Source organism: Epinephelus fuscoguttatus, linkage group LG11 (assembly GCF_011397635.1).
Source record: "Epinephelus fuscoguttatus linkage group LG11, E.fuscoguttatus.final_Chr_v1".
NCBI lineage: Eukaryota > Metazoa > Chordata > Actinopteri > Perciformes > Serranidae > Epinephelus > Epinephelus fuscoguttatus.
In genome coordinates this window covers 44,192,428-44,208,116 of record NC_064762.1, presented here as the reverse complement: position 1 = coordinate 44,208,116, position 15,689 = coordinate 44,192,428, and the positions used below count along the sequence as shown (strand labels likewise).

General features: G+C 39.7%; 1 protein-coding gene across 26 annotated transcripts in view; it reads right to left on the bottom strand.

Annotated features, from left to right (window-relative positions):
• LOC125897346 (uncharacterized) overlaps window positions 1-14,410 on the bottom strand; it is a 177,269-nt gene extending 162,859 nt beyond the window's left edge. For 11 of the 26 annotated variants that reach the window (XM_049590600.1, XM_049590607.1, XM_049590610.1 and 8 more), the window contains exon 1: window positions 5,072-5,607. In XM_049590600.1, coding sequence (XP_049446557.1) covers window positions 5,072-5,090 — 19 coding nt within the window. In that variant the 5' untranslated portion in view covers window positions 5,091-5,607. Of the gene's footprint in view, window positions 1-5,071; window positions 5,610-7,120; window positions 7,225-7,842; window positions 7,992-14,293 lie in introns of those variants that run through there. The other 15 variants (XM_049590613.1, XM_049590614.1, XM_049590615.1 and 12 more) reach the window with 5 other exon arrangements.
• Window positions 14,411-15,689: the final 1,279 nt, after the last annotated feature.

The window sequence follows — 15,689 nt, the reverse complement described above, 5'->3', positions numbered from 1 at the left end:
AGTTTGTTGTTGTGTTGACATTGTGTAGGTTTGCACTCACATGAATTTGTGTTAGTGTAGAGTCTGTCCCACTCCATCGTTTGAAGATTGTGTATTATAGGGAGATTTGGGTGTATTGTGTGGAAATGTTTTTAGTATGTGGATATGATTACTGTGTAGAGATGTTCGGTGAAACAAATCATGTGTTACAGGTGGAATGAGTGGAGAGTTAGCTGTTGTGAACAGTGTAGTGTGTAGAGAGTTAATTAATATAATCATGGTTTTCACAGCTGTTAGTGATTGTAGATGTGTTGGTCTGTGTCTGCCACATGTTGGTTGTTGGTCTCTGTTACGACTGTGAATGTATGTATTTATGCATGTTAGACTTTGTGGTTCTTTCACTCCTGATGTGTTCATGTGCAACTGTTTCAGTCATGAAAATATGAAAAGGGTAATTTGAATCAAACAAATGCATCTCTAAAGAAAATAGATAGGCTTGATGTTGCATGTTTTCTGTATCCCTCTAGTGTTCTGATCAGTAACTTAGAAAAGATGTAACAGTTAAATTATGATGTTACATATGAACACAACAGGAAATGATTATATTTAGTAAGTGAGCAGTTAATATTATGATTGTTGTTATTATGTATTTGTGTATTTATTTATTTATCAATCAATCAATCAATCAATTTTATTTATAAAGCCCAATATCACAAATCACAATTTGCCTCACAGGGCTTTACAGCATACAACACCCCTCTGTTCTTAGGACCCTCACAGCGGAAAAGGAAAAACTCCCCCCAAAAAATCCTTTAACGGGTAAAAAACGGTAGAAACCTCAGGAAGAGCAACTGAGGAGGGATCCCTCTTCCAGGACGGACAGACGTGCAATAGATGTCGTACAGAACAGATCAGCATAATAAATTAACAGTAATCTGTATGACACAGAGAGAGAGGCAGAGAGAGATGCAGGACAGACAGTAACGGTAATCGCTTACAACAACATTATTGAAAGTAATAATATTATAATTATGATTTTGGCTATTGTGGTACAGTATGTTGAAAGTATATATTAATAACTGATAGTATACATATGTGACAGTAATCATATGTATAATATTAGAGGTATGACTAATGGTAACAGCAGCAGGAGGAGGCATCTGGCAGGACCATGGCAGCAGCATTAGCTTCTAATACATGAAGTACAGTCAGTAGTTTAGATAAGAAATGCTCATGTTTGTGTCATGTGCATTACCTTACAGCAAATCTGACCTTACAACAAATCTGTTCTGGCATCACAAGGCACAGACTCTTCATTCTGTATGCTGAGTTGCTGAACAGCTCCACTCTAGCTCACAGCATTCTGTGCAATACACACCCATTATAAACTGACAATTTCTCCACATTTGCTCATGGTACTTTGAGAGGCACAGATTAAAAACGGTAAAAGATATGAAAAAGATGAAAATATGAGTGAATAGATGAGACCTGTGGCAAGATTTGAGAGTTGGAATGGAGTCTGTAGCACAAAGTATGGAGATGCTGTAAAGGCTAGAAAAAGCCCTAAGATTGGTCCCTTTCTCCCCCTGCTGCCATTCATTTCCTACGGCGCAGCTTTCGAAGATCGTCAGGCCGTTTTGTGACATGTCACCTTATGGAGCCCATAAAATCCAAACCGTTTGAGTAATGAAAAAGTTATACAGAAGATCTAATTAGCAGGAGTTGATCTGAAATGTGTGCGAGTTTGAAGCCGATACAATAAACGGTGTAGGAGGAGATGTTTTTTTAGGAAGAGCAGTTTTGAGGCGAAATCTTACTTTGATTTAGGTCAGGGTTGTCAGCGCGTGATTTTTAGGGCTTGATGACACGAACATGGCAGTTTTGGTTTCATGTTTCTGTGACGTTCCGATGGGCAGCAGCGGCCATTTTAGTGTGCCTAGGTGGCGCTAGAGAGCCCATTTTGGCACTTCAGGGGTTAATTTTTTGATTTTCTAAAATTTTTCACCAGGTCTGACATGTGTGCCAATTTTGGTGAGTTTTTGAGCATGTTTAGGGGGTCAAATTCCAGCTCAAAGAGGCGGCGGAAGAAATAATAAAGAATAATAAACGCAGCAAAAACAATAGGGTCCTCGCCTTTGGCGATGACTGCTCTGTCAGCAGTCCTCTGCCTTCGGGCTCGGTCCCTAATTAAAGCTGCGAGCAGCGTTGTCAGGACCTCGGCTTCACACTTTTTCAACTTCCAGCTCACGTAGAGATTTTGAATTATTTGTGAGAGGCAAAATGTTGATAAAACAAGCTATGTCAATAGAATGCAACATCCACATTGAAATGTAATACACTGTCATGATAAAGAAATTATATAATGTCAACAACAACATGGTGTTTGTCATGCTGTTAAGAATTGAAGTGTACCCCATGTATTGTGTAAAAGACAAAGGCCTGTTGTGACAGTACTCCTGTTTTGTGTGTAACATATTGTGATGTAAGTACATGAATATATATGTACATAATATAAATTTTAACTGGATAACAATACAGTATGTATTTAACAGTCATGATCATAAATGTAGCAACAGAGTTATCAGTATTAAAGGTTGTAGTAGTATGTGACAGATGGAAAACGGTGGTATATACTGTAGGTGGTGTTTAATTTCTTCAATAAAATAATGTATAAATCCCTATAGACAGAAAATATCACCTTTCCAAAAACTGCTGTAAAAATATAATATATTAATATTTTTGCCACTTTGAACAAGTCAATCTTTTAGAACTACTGTAGCGTGAAATATACATATTAAATATTAACTATGTTTTGAGGATTTTAATTGTTTAATGGTTTGTTTCATAGTTCTAATGTTTTTATAGGGGGGAAAAAATTGAAATAATTTCCATACATGTCAAGGAGAATTTAATAGTTGTTATTAGGCCCTGAGCTAGGTCAAAGAACTACTTCAGCCTGAAATATACATAAGAAATATTAAAATGAAGATTCTGTTGCTTTAATGGCAGGAAGCAGGCTGATGCATCAGTTGTATTGGTCATAGTTACACAGTAATGCATGAGTGAGTTGCATATCCTTGTTTCTGTGGTGGAATGACATATCTCACATGTTTACATACTTCCTGTTTGTGACAGAGGGAGTTACAGATTGCACTAAGTATACATAATGTTGTATGCATCAAAAAGACAGCATTTTATTTTTCTGTCAATCAAATCAAAAGAAAGGTGTTTGATGAGGCTACTGCGTTGATGAATGTAACATTTCCTCAAAGATGTATATTCTTTCCTGATGTTTGTAACACTGTTAATGACTTGTACTTGAAATGAGGTGATTTACTGCAACCCTCCAGGTCAATCACTTGGGTTCAGAGACAAAAAATTGATAAAATAAATGGAAATACTTCATTTTTAAAGTCATTTAAAACCTCTTGACCTGTTGAAAGCTTCAGTGTACAACAAATGAATGCAATCATTGTCAAACTCAATTTGAAAAATGTAAAGGGTTCTTATGAAGTGGTGTGAGCTTATATTTTGAAAGCTGTAGACATTAGCCATGTGATGTAATAAAACTTTGACATGACAATCAAACAACACATCCATAATCATTTGAAATAGTGTGACCTAGTGGAAGTGTGCTTGAAGTGTGACTGCTGTGAGGATGTAAGTTTCTAAATGAGGCAGAAGAGTTTGACCTGGAGATCTTGTATTTACACACTCTTGTGTCTGTCAAAGTGAAGCTTTTGTTATGCTAATTAAGGACCGCATGTGGCTGACAGGCAGGCAGAGTGAGAGCAGAATGGGTTGAAAATGTCTCGAACTAGTCCTTCCAGTTCCCAAACTGTGGGTCCAATCTTCAATCTGAAGGCATCACCCGACAGATAAACTTGTTCTGAACGCATACATATATAGCTTTTATGTCCATGACCTCAAAAATGTGATCTTAGACACAAGTTTACGATGTGTTGGCCCTCATCTTTTCTTACAGAGATCATCATGAGGATTTGTGTCCTGCACCTTAGAACACTTCTAAAATCCAAACCGTTCCAGTAATGACAAAGTCCTTCACAAGTAATGTTCACCAGGGGTAGACCTGTCATGTGTGCAAGATTGAAGCAGTTATGATAAACGGTGTAGGAGCAAATATTTTTTGAGAGAGAGAATTAGTGAAAAAGGTCATCTTACATTGAAAGGGCAATAGCGCACTTCCTGTTGGAGATAGGTTAGTGGTTGCAGCGCGTGATTTGTAGGTCTTGATGACACGAACGAGCCAGTGTTGGTTTGGATTCCTACCGGTCGCAGTGGGCATAGTGTGTCTAGGTGGCACAAAAAATCGTCAGGAGGTTTTGTAAGACATCACCTGGAAGATGCCATAAAATCCAAACCATTCGAGTAATGAAAAAGTTATACAGAATATTTGATTAGGACGAGTTGATCTGTCATGTGCGCGAGTTTGAAGCCCATACAATAAACGGTGTAGGAGGAGTTTATTTTTTAAAGCAGCTGTGCGGAACTTTTCGTTTTCGTTGATTATAGCGCCCCTTTGGTCGAAGCAGTATGACACCCACTGCCTGGTGTCATAAAATTCCGACTGCAGCCGGCAATTACCGCATGCATTTGTTTTGGAGAGCGAAAGGATTAACTAACGTCAGGTCAGTCCAAGTAATTAGTGGAAGCAACAAAATTACTCAGTAAATTGTCCTGTCGTGTTTCTGTTCTGATCTAATCTAATCTGTTGTGTATTTTGAGCTACTAAGGCTACCGTAGTAGTGTGAGCCTCAAGTTATTCTGGGTAATGTAGTAACCATTGTTGTGCTACTGGAAACAATGAGAAGCAGCCGTGTACGTTCGGTGTAAGGAGGAATAAACAGTTAACAAGTCATCTGTTGAGTCCGCATTATTATGTGAAAAGAATACTCCGACAATTTGGGAGTTATGCCCTTTCTCGATCATTTTCATATTGAGACAGCAGTTAGCAGTACATCTTGCACGGAGGAATACACCGGTGAGCAACAGCTGCAGCTGGCTCTGGAACAGGTACGCTAGGTCACTCGGTAAAAGCAAACGAAGGGACGACACAGATGATATTACTCACCCGACTGAAAGCTGTCCATCAGCTCCTGCAGGCCTGCAGCGTTTTTTTCCAGTTCATCTTAGGAACATGAAAAAAAAGTTTCAATCATGCCAGGATTAGTGATTGCTGCAAAGTTTTCACTCCTTGTGATGCACTCTCTGCGGCGCTTTTCCTCCTGATGATATATCTCCCCAACGATGGTAGCACCGAATCCCATTCTGTGCAGCAAAATGGGAGCGGAGGATTCAGCCTCTCTTCTCACCTGCTCAGCATCCAACACATGGAGTTCCTCATCTGTGTACTCTGGCTCAAACAGGTATGGCTCTGGATCTGTGTCCGCTACAAGAAACTCTTCAAAATCGCGTTAAAAGTTGTCCATTGCAGCTACTATAGTCCGGAGATATTGCTAGGCTAAATAAACAGCTGAGTTTTGTTTACAAGCTACGTCTGTGCCTGCTCACCAGTGTATCCCTCCGCGGATCACAACGCAGGACGTACTGACCCCCTATAAGCGCATTGCTAACCGCTGAGACCCAGCCACTGGACGTACAGACACAAAAAAGATATCGATCATGTTGTCTCAATATGAAAATGATAGAGAAAGGGCATAACTCCCAAATCGTCTGAGTATTCTTTTATGTTAAGATACACAGTGAAGACATAACATAATCCTAACACAGTAAAGCTGTTACCTGCAGCCTTTGCTTGCAAAGCTAACGCCACTAACGTTAGGTCAGTCCAAGTAATTAGTGGAAACATGCTAACACAAATTAGTAGTAAAGTAAGACCTGTTCATAAATGTTCTGGTGTAGCTCTGAATTTCTTATAATAAACTGAGGACAACTGCCTGCTGTATATTTGTGTTCATGGTCACAGTCACAGATAATTTTAGATGATGCTCCTTCTTTATCCGCCATGACATCAAAAGTACAACCAAGTCTTCATAGATACATCTCTGGTAAAACTGTTTGGCATTATGTGTTCAGCAATGCCCGTTGCGTACTGCTTACTCGAAGAACACTGTAAACACGGCTCCTTCTTCCGTGGTTTAATCGCTGCGGGCGAGCAGAATCACTTCCGCCTTGGGTGCCGTATTCTGGTTTGCTGACTTCCACTGTGTGTCCGACCCGAGCGAGGCTACGCTAAATAGCCATATAGAGAAACGCTTTTTTGTCGCTGTTGGGTTCAAATAAATATGCGGATCTTCAAGGGGGGGGATACGAACTAGGGACAGTTTTATTAATTGTAAAAAGTTCCGCATAGCTGCTTTAATCACTCTAACTTTTCAATTATTTTTATAACATCCACCCCTCAGAAAGTTAGGAGCTATTCAGAAGGTAGATGTTTTGGAACAGAGCTGATTAGATCTACCCCTGTGAGTTGAATTCCAATACATCACCATTATCACTTTCAATTTCTTACCTTTACAAACACATTTGCTGAAAAAAGGTCCAAGAAACTGTTTGTCTGCTCTTTTCTAATCACAGGTAGAGCTAATATTCAGTCTTTGTCATCTGTTTGCTATGGCACACCTGTATTCTGTGTGGATGGATTTCTGTGTATAAATTTGTGGATGTATTTTTTGTGTATATTTGTGTTCTTTTCATTTACCATTTTACCTTTATAAAAAGCCTCCTGTAAACGCATTGCAAATTAGCATTTCACTACAAACACTAAACAAAATATGGTTCTTGTGCATATATGTACAACCCTATTGCTACTGTGATGCCCATATTAAAAAACTAAACTAAAAGAAACTTGTGTGTGTCAAATGACAAATATGTGAAATAGATAAATAATTTTAAAAACACTCTCACAAACAGCAGTGATAGGCCGAGGCTGTTTGGCCAAGGCAAATATAGACTAAGTTGACAGGCAAATTTTGAAATTTCATCATGTGGGAAGAAAGACAGAGGGAATTGGAACTCTAGGAGAACAACAAGAGGAAGAGGAGCAGGAAAGGGTGGGCAAGCACAGAATGCATATTTTTATTATTTTTTAGAATCAGATATTTGATATGATATATAGCTTTTATATAATTTATAATAGATTGTCAGTGTGTTTTCTTACCAGATTTGCTCAGAGAATGTGCAAAAAAGGCCAGACACCAAAACTATCACTGCAGATGTTGAGCCGGATAATAACTGCCCTGGAACTGTGCACCACAGTGTATCCTGTCAAAAAAAGTACCTCCAGTAACTACTGAACAAATAAAAGTCAAGCCAATTATTAATAATGCTCTGAGGGTTTCTGAACTTAATAATTATCTCATTACATCAATGCTTTTGATCTATGTACCAGCTTTGTCATTAAAATTCCGAGTGTGACTTTGGGGCTGGTCAACATTTTAAGCCATGGACTTTGAAACTTGTCTGTACCAGGTACACCAACGCGAAATTGTCTTTCTAAAGGATATTTTTACTCTTATTTACTCATTTTACTGTAATACTATTGGTACTGTAATTGAATTGTTGATATATCCTTGTATGGGTGTTGTTGGCCGTTCCTTTGTTGCATCTGTGATGTGAGCATTCTCTTCATTACTTTGTACATTACTGGAGTTTTTTACATTCAGTAAAATTCGGAGTGCTGAGGTTACAGCACTGCCTGCGAGTCCTGACAAACTGGGTGTTTGCAATCACCACAAATGGACCTGTGACAGCCAGCTAACACTAGCTAGACCCCCCTCTCCTATAATATAACAAAAAGTGGGTGGAAAACACATAAACAAAAAGTAATGTTAAACTAGTAATAATAAATCCAAACTTCACATTGGTTTCCAGTGTACACACCTTTATTGGCGTGTCCTCTTCACGTTAATTTTAACAGCAGCTAGCAGAAGCTTCCACATAGTGTTGGCTGTGAGTCCACAAGATCCAGTGTTGCTGGATGGTTCAGCAGCAGAGGATTTTCATCATTTTTAAGATGCCAGAATGGAGACCTGTTCAGAATTAAAAGTGAGTGAGAAATGCATGAAGATACTTAAGTAAAGATATTTAAATGTCAATCTGATCATGTGTGAAGGTCCAACATAGGGATGCACCCAATATTCGGTAACCGAATATATTTGGCTGAATATTGCAAAAAAAACACACATTCGGTATTCGGTGGAGCAAGTGAAAAGCAAGGACGAATAATAGTGGCGTGTTTTGATGACGCAATCAAACAGCGTGCGGTGACGGACGGAGTAAAATGTCGGCAGTTGCAACTAAAAATAGTTTTGTGCGAGCAAAAGAAATCTTTCAGGAGCACGCTGTGCGAGTACAGATTTCAACCAGCAGCAGAAACGAACGGTTGTGGGCTGAACGGGGGTCACAGACACAGACAGGAATGTATTCCTGTCAAATACGGCGGCCATAGTGCTCCGCGGCGCGAGATAACGGTTTACCAGCAACGGAGAAGCCCAGTTCCAGGTCCAATAATTTCCTTTTGTTGGTGTCATGACTGCCCAAAAGTACCTGAACAGCTGAGCCGTGGCAGCACACAGGTATGTGACGTGTCAGAGGAGAAACAAGCCGTTCACATTTCTCTCTTTGTGGCAGGTAACGGTCCACAAACCTCACCGCACTTAAGGGACTGTTCTTAACTTGTCAGGGGAGGAGGGTGGCTGGTTGATTTTTATTTTATGTATTTATTTTATTTCAATCCCCGCTATGTTAATCACTTACTGATGCCGTTTTTGAAGTATGAATAAGTCAGTAAGTAATTTATTCCATTGAAATATCATACATTATACAAAAGTGATTTATCTTTTTATAAATGACAAAAGGCACATCTGCCTCATTTTCGTTGTGGTATCGTGATACTATCACTGGTATCATACCATGGGTCCCAATTTTGGTACCGTGACAACACTTATCTGGAGGGGGTTCATCTGTAAAAACTAATGAAAAACTAAACAACGGCATTCGGTATTCGGTACTCGGTATTCGGCCCAGCGTTTAATTTTATTTGGCTTCGGACACAAATTTTCATTCCGGTGCATCCCTAGTCCAATGGGATGCAATTTAAAAGGGACCAATTATGCTCATTTTCAGGTTCACTTGTATTATGGGTTTCTTCCAAAATGTGTTTACAGTCTTTAATGTTCAAAACACACATTATTTGCTTTATACTGTCAGCCCAAATACACCTGTATTCACCCTCTGTCTGAAGAGACTCCATTGTAGCACCTGTCTCTTTAAGCCCCTCTACTGAAAAAGCCCAGTCTGCTCTGATTGGTCAGCATTTCTGGATTTTCTACATCTGGGCACTGTTGGCAGAACTTCACACATACCCCTTTTGCACCAACATGGAACCAGTTCACACCCAATTTTGAACCATTCAGACCATTCTGACTGTAAGTAAATTGGTTCAGAACCTGAAAAGTTGTTTCTAAGCTGGAACCAAAAATAGCAGGTTTTCCTTGACCTAAAGTGCAAAGTGTGACAGCATTAGTGGGCATGTCATATTCTACAGGTTGGAAAGAGAGAATGGAGAAGGCAACAATGGAAAGTCAAGTGAGAAATTGTTAGACAAATAAAAAGCATGCAGTGGTCTCACTAAAACTATTCATTCTTGTTTTGTTTTTTTCTGTAATAACAGAATAAAAGTTCACAGTTAATAGTTGTATTCTACAATTTTGTTGGTAGTGTTAACTTCTGATGTGCATTTTGCAACTCCCTTAGTTGATATCACATCCTTGATTATAATGGTTCCATGCAAACCTGATGGAAACACGGGCTGGTTTGCTGGATAGCACCCAGGTTCCAAGAAACCTAAAAGGAACCAGAGATAATTGGTGGAAAAGGGGTAACAGAATCCTAAAAGGAACCACAGATAATTGGTGGAAAAGGGTTAACAGAGGGCTTTCAGCCAGGAAAGGATTTAAGCTTATTTGTGGTTTGGGTTAAAATGAGTAGATGTCTGCCAGAAAGGCAATCTTCTCCCATGTGTCAGCTGCACCCTTGGTGTCTCTGAAAAGCCATTGTAGCCAGCAGAATGATTGTAGAGGATAGCAGCACTTTCTACTGTACAAAAAAAGACCAATAAAAGCTTTGAAGCAAATATGTTGAAAACTAGACATGATCCAACAGAAATGATTCAAAATTGGGCTGAACTGAACAACATCAAGATTACATATTTCCGTGACATAAGTATCTAGCTACATTTAGCAGTGTAGACTATGTGATGTTAATACTTGAGATGATGACCATATAAATCAATCCGTCACAAATAGATGTCAGCTTGTCTCTAAAGAATACAAAAAAAAAAAAAAAACACTGTTGGGAATGGAGTATTCAGAATGACCTAAAACCAAGGTTTTTGCTCCCAGGAATTACTTAAAACATTATGACAGAAAATAAGGAAAAGTGTGACAGGGGCTTTTTGGTGCTTGTATGGTCCAAATATGCACTTGAGCTCAGAAGGTAGAGCGGGTCGTCCACTAAAGAAGATTGTCGATTTGAACACCAGCTCCTCCGGTCCGCATGTTGTAGTATCCTTGGGCAAGATATTGAACCCCAAATTGCCCCCAATGGCTGTTCCATTGGTGTGTGAGTGTATTAAAAACTGAGTAGCAGGTGGCACCTTGTATGGTACCAGTTCGGCCACCAGTGTTTGAATGTGTGTGAATGGGTGAATGTGCCGCGTAGTGTAAAAAGTGCCTTGAGTGGCTGGAAGACTAGAAAGGCACTATACAAGTGCGGCGGGTACACAACATCCTGCGTGACCAGCACCACCCTGCACATCACCTCTTCCACCTGCTGCCCTCTGGGAAGAGATACAGGTCCATCCGCACCAGAACCACCAGACTTGCCCACAGCCTCTACCCTCAGGCTGTGAGTCTACTAAATGAACAGCCCTCCCCCTTTCTGCCCCCCATCCATCTTCACACACCACATTCCACCACTACAATAACTGTGAACTAGGTCTTGCATTGCTGCAGCTCCCACACAACATTCCACTCACCTCTGTCTACTGCCCCAACCCCTGTTCTGTTTCACACAGAGGATGGCGGTTGAAGACTGTACCACTGCACTTTTCTCTCTAGCACATGAGTGACCGATGAATGTCTATTTCTGCTGCTGTAATGTTACTGTCCTTAAATGTCTGGGTATTTGTGGTTTTGTGTTTTTGCTGTGCTGGACTTACTGTCATACAGTCATATGCATTTAATGCACTTTTTAATACTTTTGCTAGGCTTCTCTGGACATTAATGTCATATGCAGTTTTTGCACTTTCTAAAAATGCTTCTGTGTCAGTATTAAGTTGCTCATAACAATATCTCATTATTTATAACTGTGTTATTATGACAATGACAAATAAAGAATTGATTGATGGATTAAACTGATTCCCCCCTCGCTGTATGATATCCTCCTCCCCCACTCCTCCCTCTCGCACCTCCTCCCCCCGTGGCCAGACTGACTGCACTCTCCATCATGACGACTACACCCCTCCCCCACGTGTCGTCACCTCCACAGTGTGCTTCACTGCTGACCATGTGAAAAGACAACTGATGAGACTTCACTCAAATAAGGCCGCAGGCCCTGATGGTGTCAGCCCCAGGGTGCTCAAAGCCTGTGCCCCCCAGCTATGTGGAGTATTTTCCACTTCACAGGTGTGCCTTATCAGTGTTAATTAGTGGAATTTCTTGCTTTATCAATGGGGCTGGGACCATCAGTTGTGTTGTGCAGAAGTCAGGTTAATACACAGCCGACAGCCCTATTGGACAACTGTTAAAATTCATATTATGGCAAGAACCAATCAGCTAACTAAAGAAAAACCAGTGGCCATCATTACTTTAAGAAATGAAGGTCAGTCAGTCCGGAAAATTTTAAACTTTAAACTTTAAACTTTAAATGTGTCCCCAAGTGGAGTCGCAAAAACCATCAAGCGCTACAACGAAACTGGCACACATGAGGACCGACCCAGGAAAGGAAGACCAAGAGTCACCTCTGCTTCTGAGGATAAGTTCATCCGAGTCACCAGCCTCAGAAATCGCAAGTTAACAGCAGCTCAGATCAGAGACCAGATGAATGCCACACAGAGTTCTAGCAGCAGACCCATCTCTAGAACAACTGTTAAGAGGAGACTGCGCGAATCAGGCCTTCATGGTCAAATAGCTGCTAGGAAACCACTGCTAAGGAGAGGCAACAAGCAGAAAAATTTTGTTTGGGCCAAGAAACACAAGGAATGGACATTAGACCAGTGGAAATCTGTGCTTTGGTCTGATGAGTCCAAATTTGAGATCTTTGGTTCCAACCGCCGTGTCTTTGTGAGACGCAGAAAAGGTGAACGGATGGATTCCACATGCCTGGTTCCCACTGTGAAGCATGGAGGAGGAGGTGTGATGGTGTGGGGCTGTTTTGCTGGTGACACTGTTGGGGATTTATTCAAAATTGAAGGCACACTGAACCAGCATGGCTACCACAGCATCCTGCAGCGACATGCCATCCCATCCGGTTTGCGTTTAGTTGGACGATCATTTATTTTTCAACAGGACAATGACCCCAAACACACCTCCAGGCTGTGTAAGGGCTATTTGACCAAGAAGGAGAGTGATGGAGTGCTGCGGCAGATGACCTGGCCTCCACAGTCACCGGACCTGAACCCAATCGAGATGGTTTGGGGTGAGCTGGACCGCAGAGTGAAGGCAAAGGGGCCAACAAGTGCTAAACACCTCTGGGAACTCCTTCAAGACTGTTGGAAAACCATTTCAGGTGACTACCTCTTGAAGCTCATGGAGAGAATGCCAAGAGTGTGCAAAGCAGTAATCAGAGCAAAAGGTGGCTATTTTGAAGAAACTAGAATATAAAACATATTTTCAGTTATTTCACCTTTTTTTGTTAAGTACATAACTCCACATGTGTTCATTCATAGTTTTGATGCCTTCAGTGAGAATCTACAATGTAAATAGTCATGAAAATAAAGAAAACACATTGAATGAGAAGGTGTGTCCAAACTTTTGGCCTGTACTGTATATGTTTATGTTTGTTAATAATTCCTGTTTATTTAACTGTATATTTGTAAATACTATTGTTTAAATTTCTTATATTTTCACGTATCTTTCCTCTCTTGGAAGGAGCACCTGTAACATAAATAATTTCCCCTCGGGGATCAATAAAGTATTTCTGATTCTGATTCTGATTAATAATTAACTGTAGTGAGCAGTAAATGGGGATTTCAGACACTTACTAATCATAAGAACTTTATAACTTGCATGTGTTCTGTAAAAGAAAGTTTAAAGTAGAGAACCAAACAGGTGAGTGTATTGATGTCAGGGTCAGAGAAGTAGACAAACAACAAGTAGACAAGAGGTCTCTCTTACTTGTGTCTTCTACATTGAGTGGCTGAGAATGCAAATGTGCTGCCCTCCTCTGCCTCTCCTCTTTTTATATTTCTTTGTTATACTTAGACTTGAAGTTTGTTGTTATCATTTCTGGATGACAAATACATATTTAGTAAAAAAAAAAAAAAAAAAAAAAAATCAACAGCAATGTCTAAAGTATTGATATTTTGTCTTATAGTAATGTTAGTACTGCTTTTGCTCTCATTACACTTTTTAAAAAGGATAAAAGAGACAGGGAAGAATTGAAAGCATAAATACTATGAAAATATATATCTCGATGATCTCTATGAAAACCTATATCTCTGCTACATTAATAATTGTTCAAAACTGTGAAAAACTGCACTAATAATGACAAGAATTTTAAATATTTAAGTCAAACTGCTGAAATATTATATATATCAAACAATCACAGGGTATATTCAAGTTCTTAGAAACGCTTGTTGATCTACCAAGACAAATAAATGGGATTTAATTGGACCATTATTAATGTCAAAAGAATTTGTGTATATGATTACTTTGTCAGTCCAAAAAAGCTTTCGCAAGTCTAAGCCAAAAATATCGATCCCTTCACTGAAAACACACAGCAAATACTGCACAGGCTAATTCTACAAAGATGCAAATGAGTCAGAGCAAAGAAATTTATAGCAAACAAACTATCAGCAAAAGTGATTTTATCATAACCTCAATCATTTCACACACTGGCACAGACAAATTTACATAGCTAAGGCTAAGGCACCATAGAAAAGATTTTTTCCACAATTAGAAAAGAGGTCACATTGTAAACAACCAGCTCAGCCTCAGTGATCCTGTTCCTAAAAACACCAACACCAAAAAAATTATTGAATAAAGTCCCCAAAAAATAGGCATTTTCACAGACATGTAAATAAACCAACTTTCTCAACATAGCTTCTTACCATCCTCTCTCTTCTGCTGTATTTATCGTCTGTGTGTTTAGGAAACATACTTCATGACAGAAGCCTGCAGTGGTGTGTGGAGTGTAGAGTCTGTCAACTCGCAACTGGAACTATGGGAATCATGCTGAGCGAATAACTTCCTGAAATCCAGTAAGTGACACACATTGCTGGCAGTGGCTCAACAGGTTTATCTCCTCTGTTTCCCTGTCTGATTTTATCAGCTATTCTGTCTTTGTACTTGTATGTTTATGTGGAATAAAGATGGTTAGATTAATGGGTTATCCAAAAAAAAGTTTTTGTTTTTCCTAAATAGTTCATAGGAAGGAATTCTTAGACAATGGCAGAAGCAACAACTTGGCAACACAGTTAATAGGTAAGGTGATAACACAAAGCACCAGGGAGACAGTGACTCAGTGTTTAACACAGTGGCAGCTAGATTTAAATCTAGATCAATCCACTGTAGGTTGTGTAGCAGACAGCCAGCCAATGTACAAGAGACTCACTTTTATTCTGTGGTCATTAATTAAAAGGGAAAAAATGCACAACATTTGCTTTTGCTCCCAGATCTCTCTCAGATCTTTAACTTAAACCTGTGAAAATCACAAGTTTGTGTTAAAGATCTGAGATTTTTTTTTTATCCACACTAAAAACTAATTTCTCAAAAATTCTAGGTGCAAAATACTTGTTAATAAGCATTAGGATGGTCACAATAAAAGGCTACTCTTAAATATGCAGTTTGATCACACAACACAATGACACAGATGCCCCAGGTTTTGAGTGAGTCAGCATTGGCATGCTGACTGCAGGAATGTCCACCAGAGCTGTTGCTGGTCACCTGGGCCCAGTATTTCAAAACTTGTAATCTGGATCAGAATAATCCAGACAATGAAATCCTCCTTTTCTCAGTCAGGGATCAAGGTGATCCTGCTGACTTTATCTGAGTATTTCAAAACATTGGCATGGTGGATCACTTTGATCCCAATCTGACTGCATACGGATTTCCAAATCTCATTACTCCGTCCCTGGATCTGAATCGTTTCCCCTTTGGGGGCTTGTCTTTCAGATTATGACCAGAGATACTGGATAAAGAAGATACCCCACGGACACCCAGAAAACGATTACTCTTCCTGTCTCCTAAATGGGCGTGGTTAGCTCTCCCTCCAATCAGAGCCTGTTCTCCCTCTCCCTCCCTTGTTTTCTGAGACGGACAGGGCTCAAACAAAATTAACTTTCTCTTGATCTGTACGGATGAAAAATGCAGCTTAGTGTCAGAATGTTAGTAAGATGTGTGGCTTGTGGAAAATGAACCCAATATTTACTTTAGTGACTATAGGGCGAAAGAATTGACCATAAATTGTGATCACGTTCATCTTCCTCATTGACGACAATACATTCA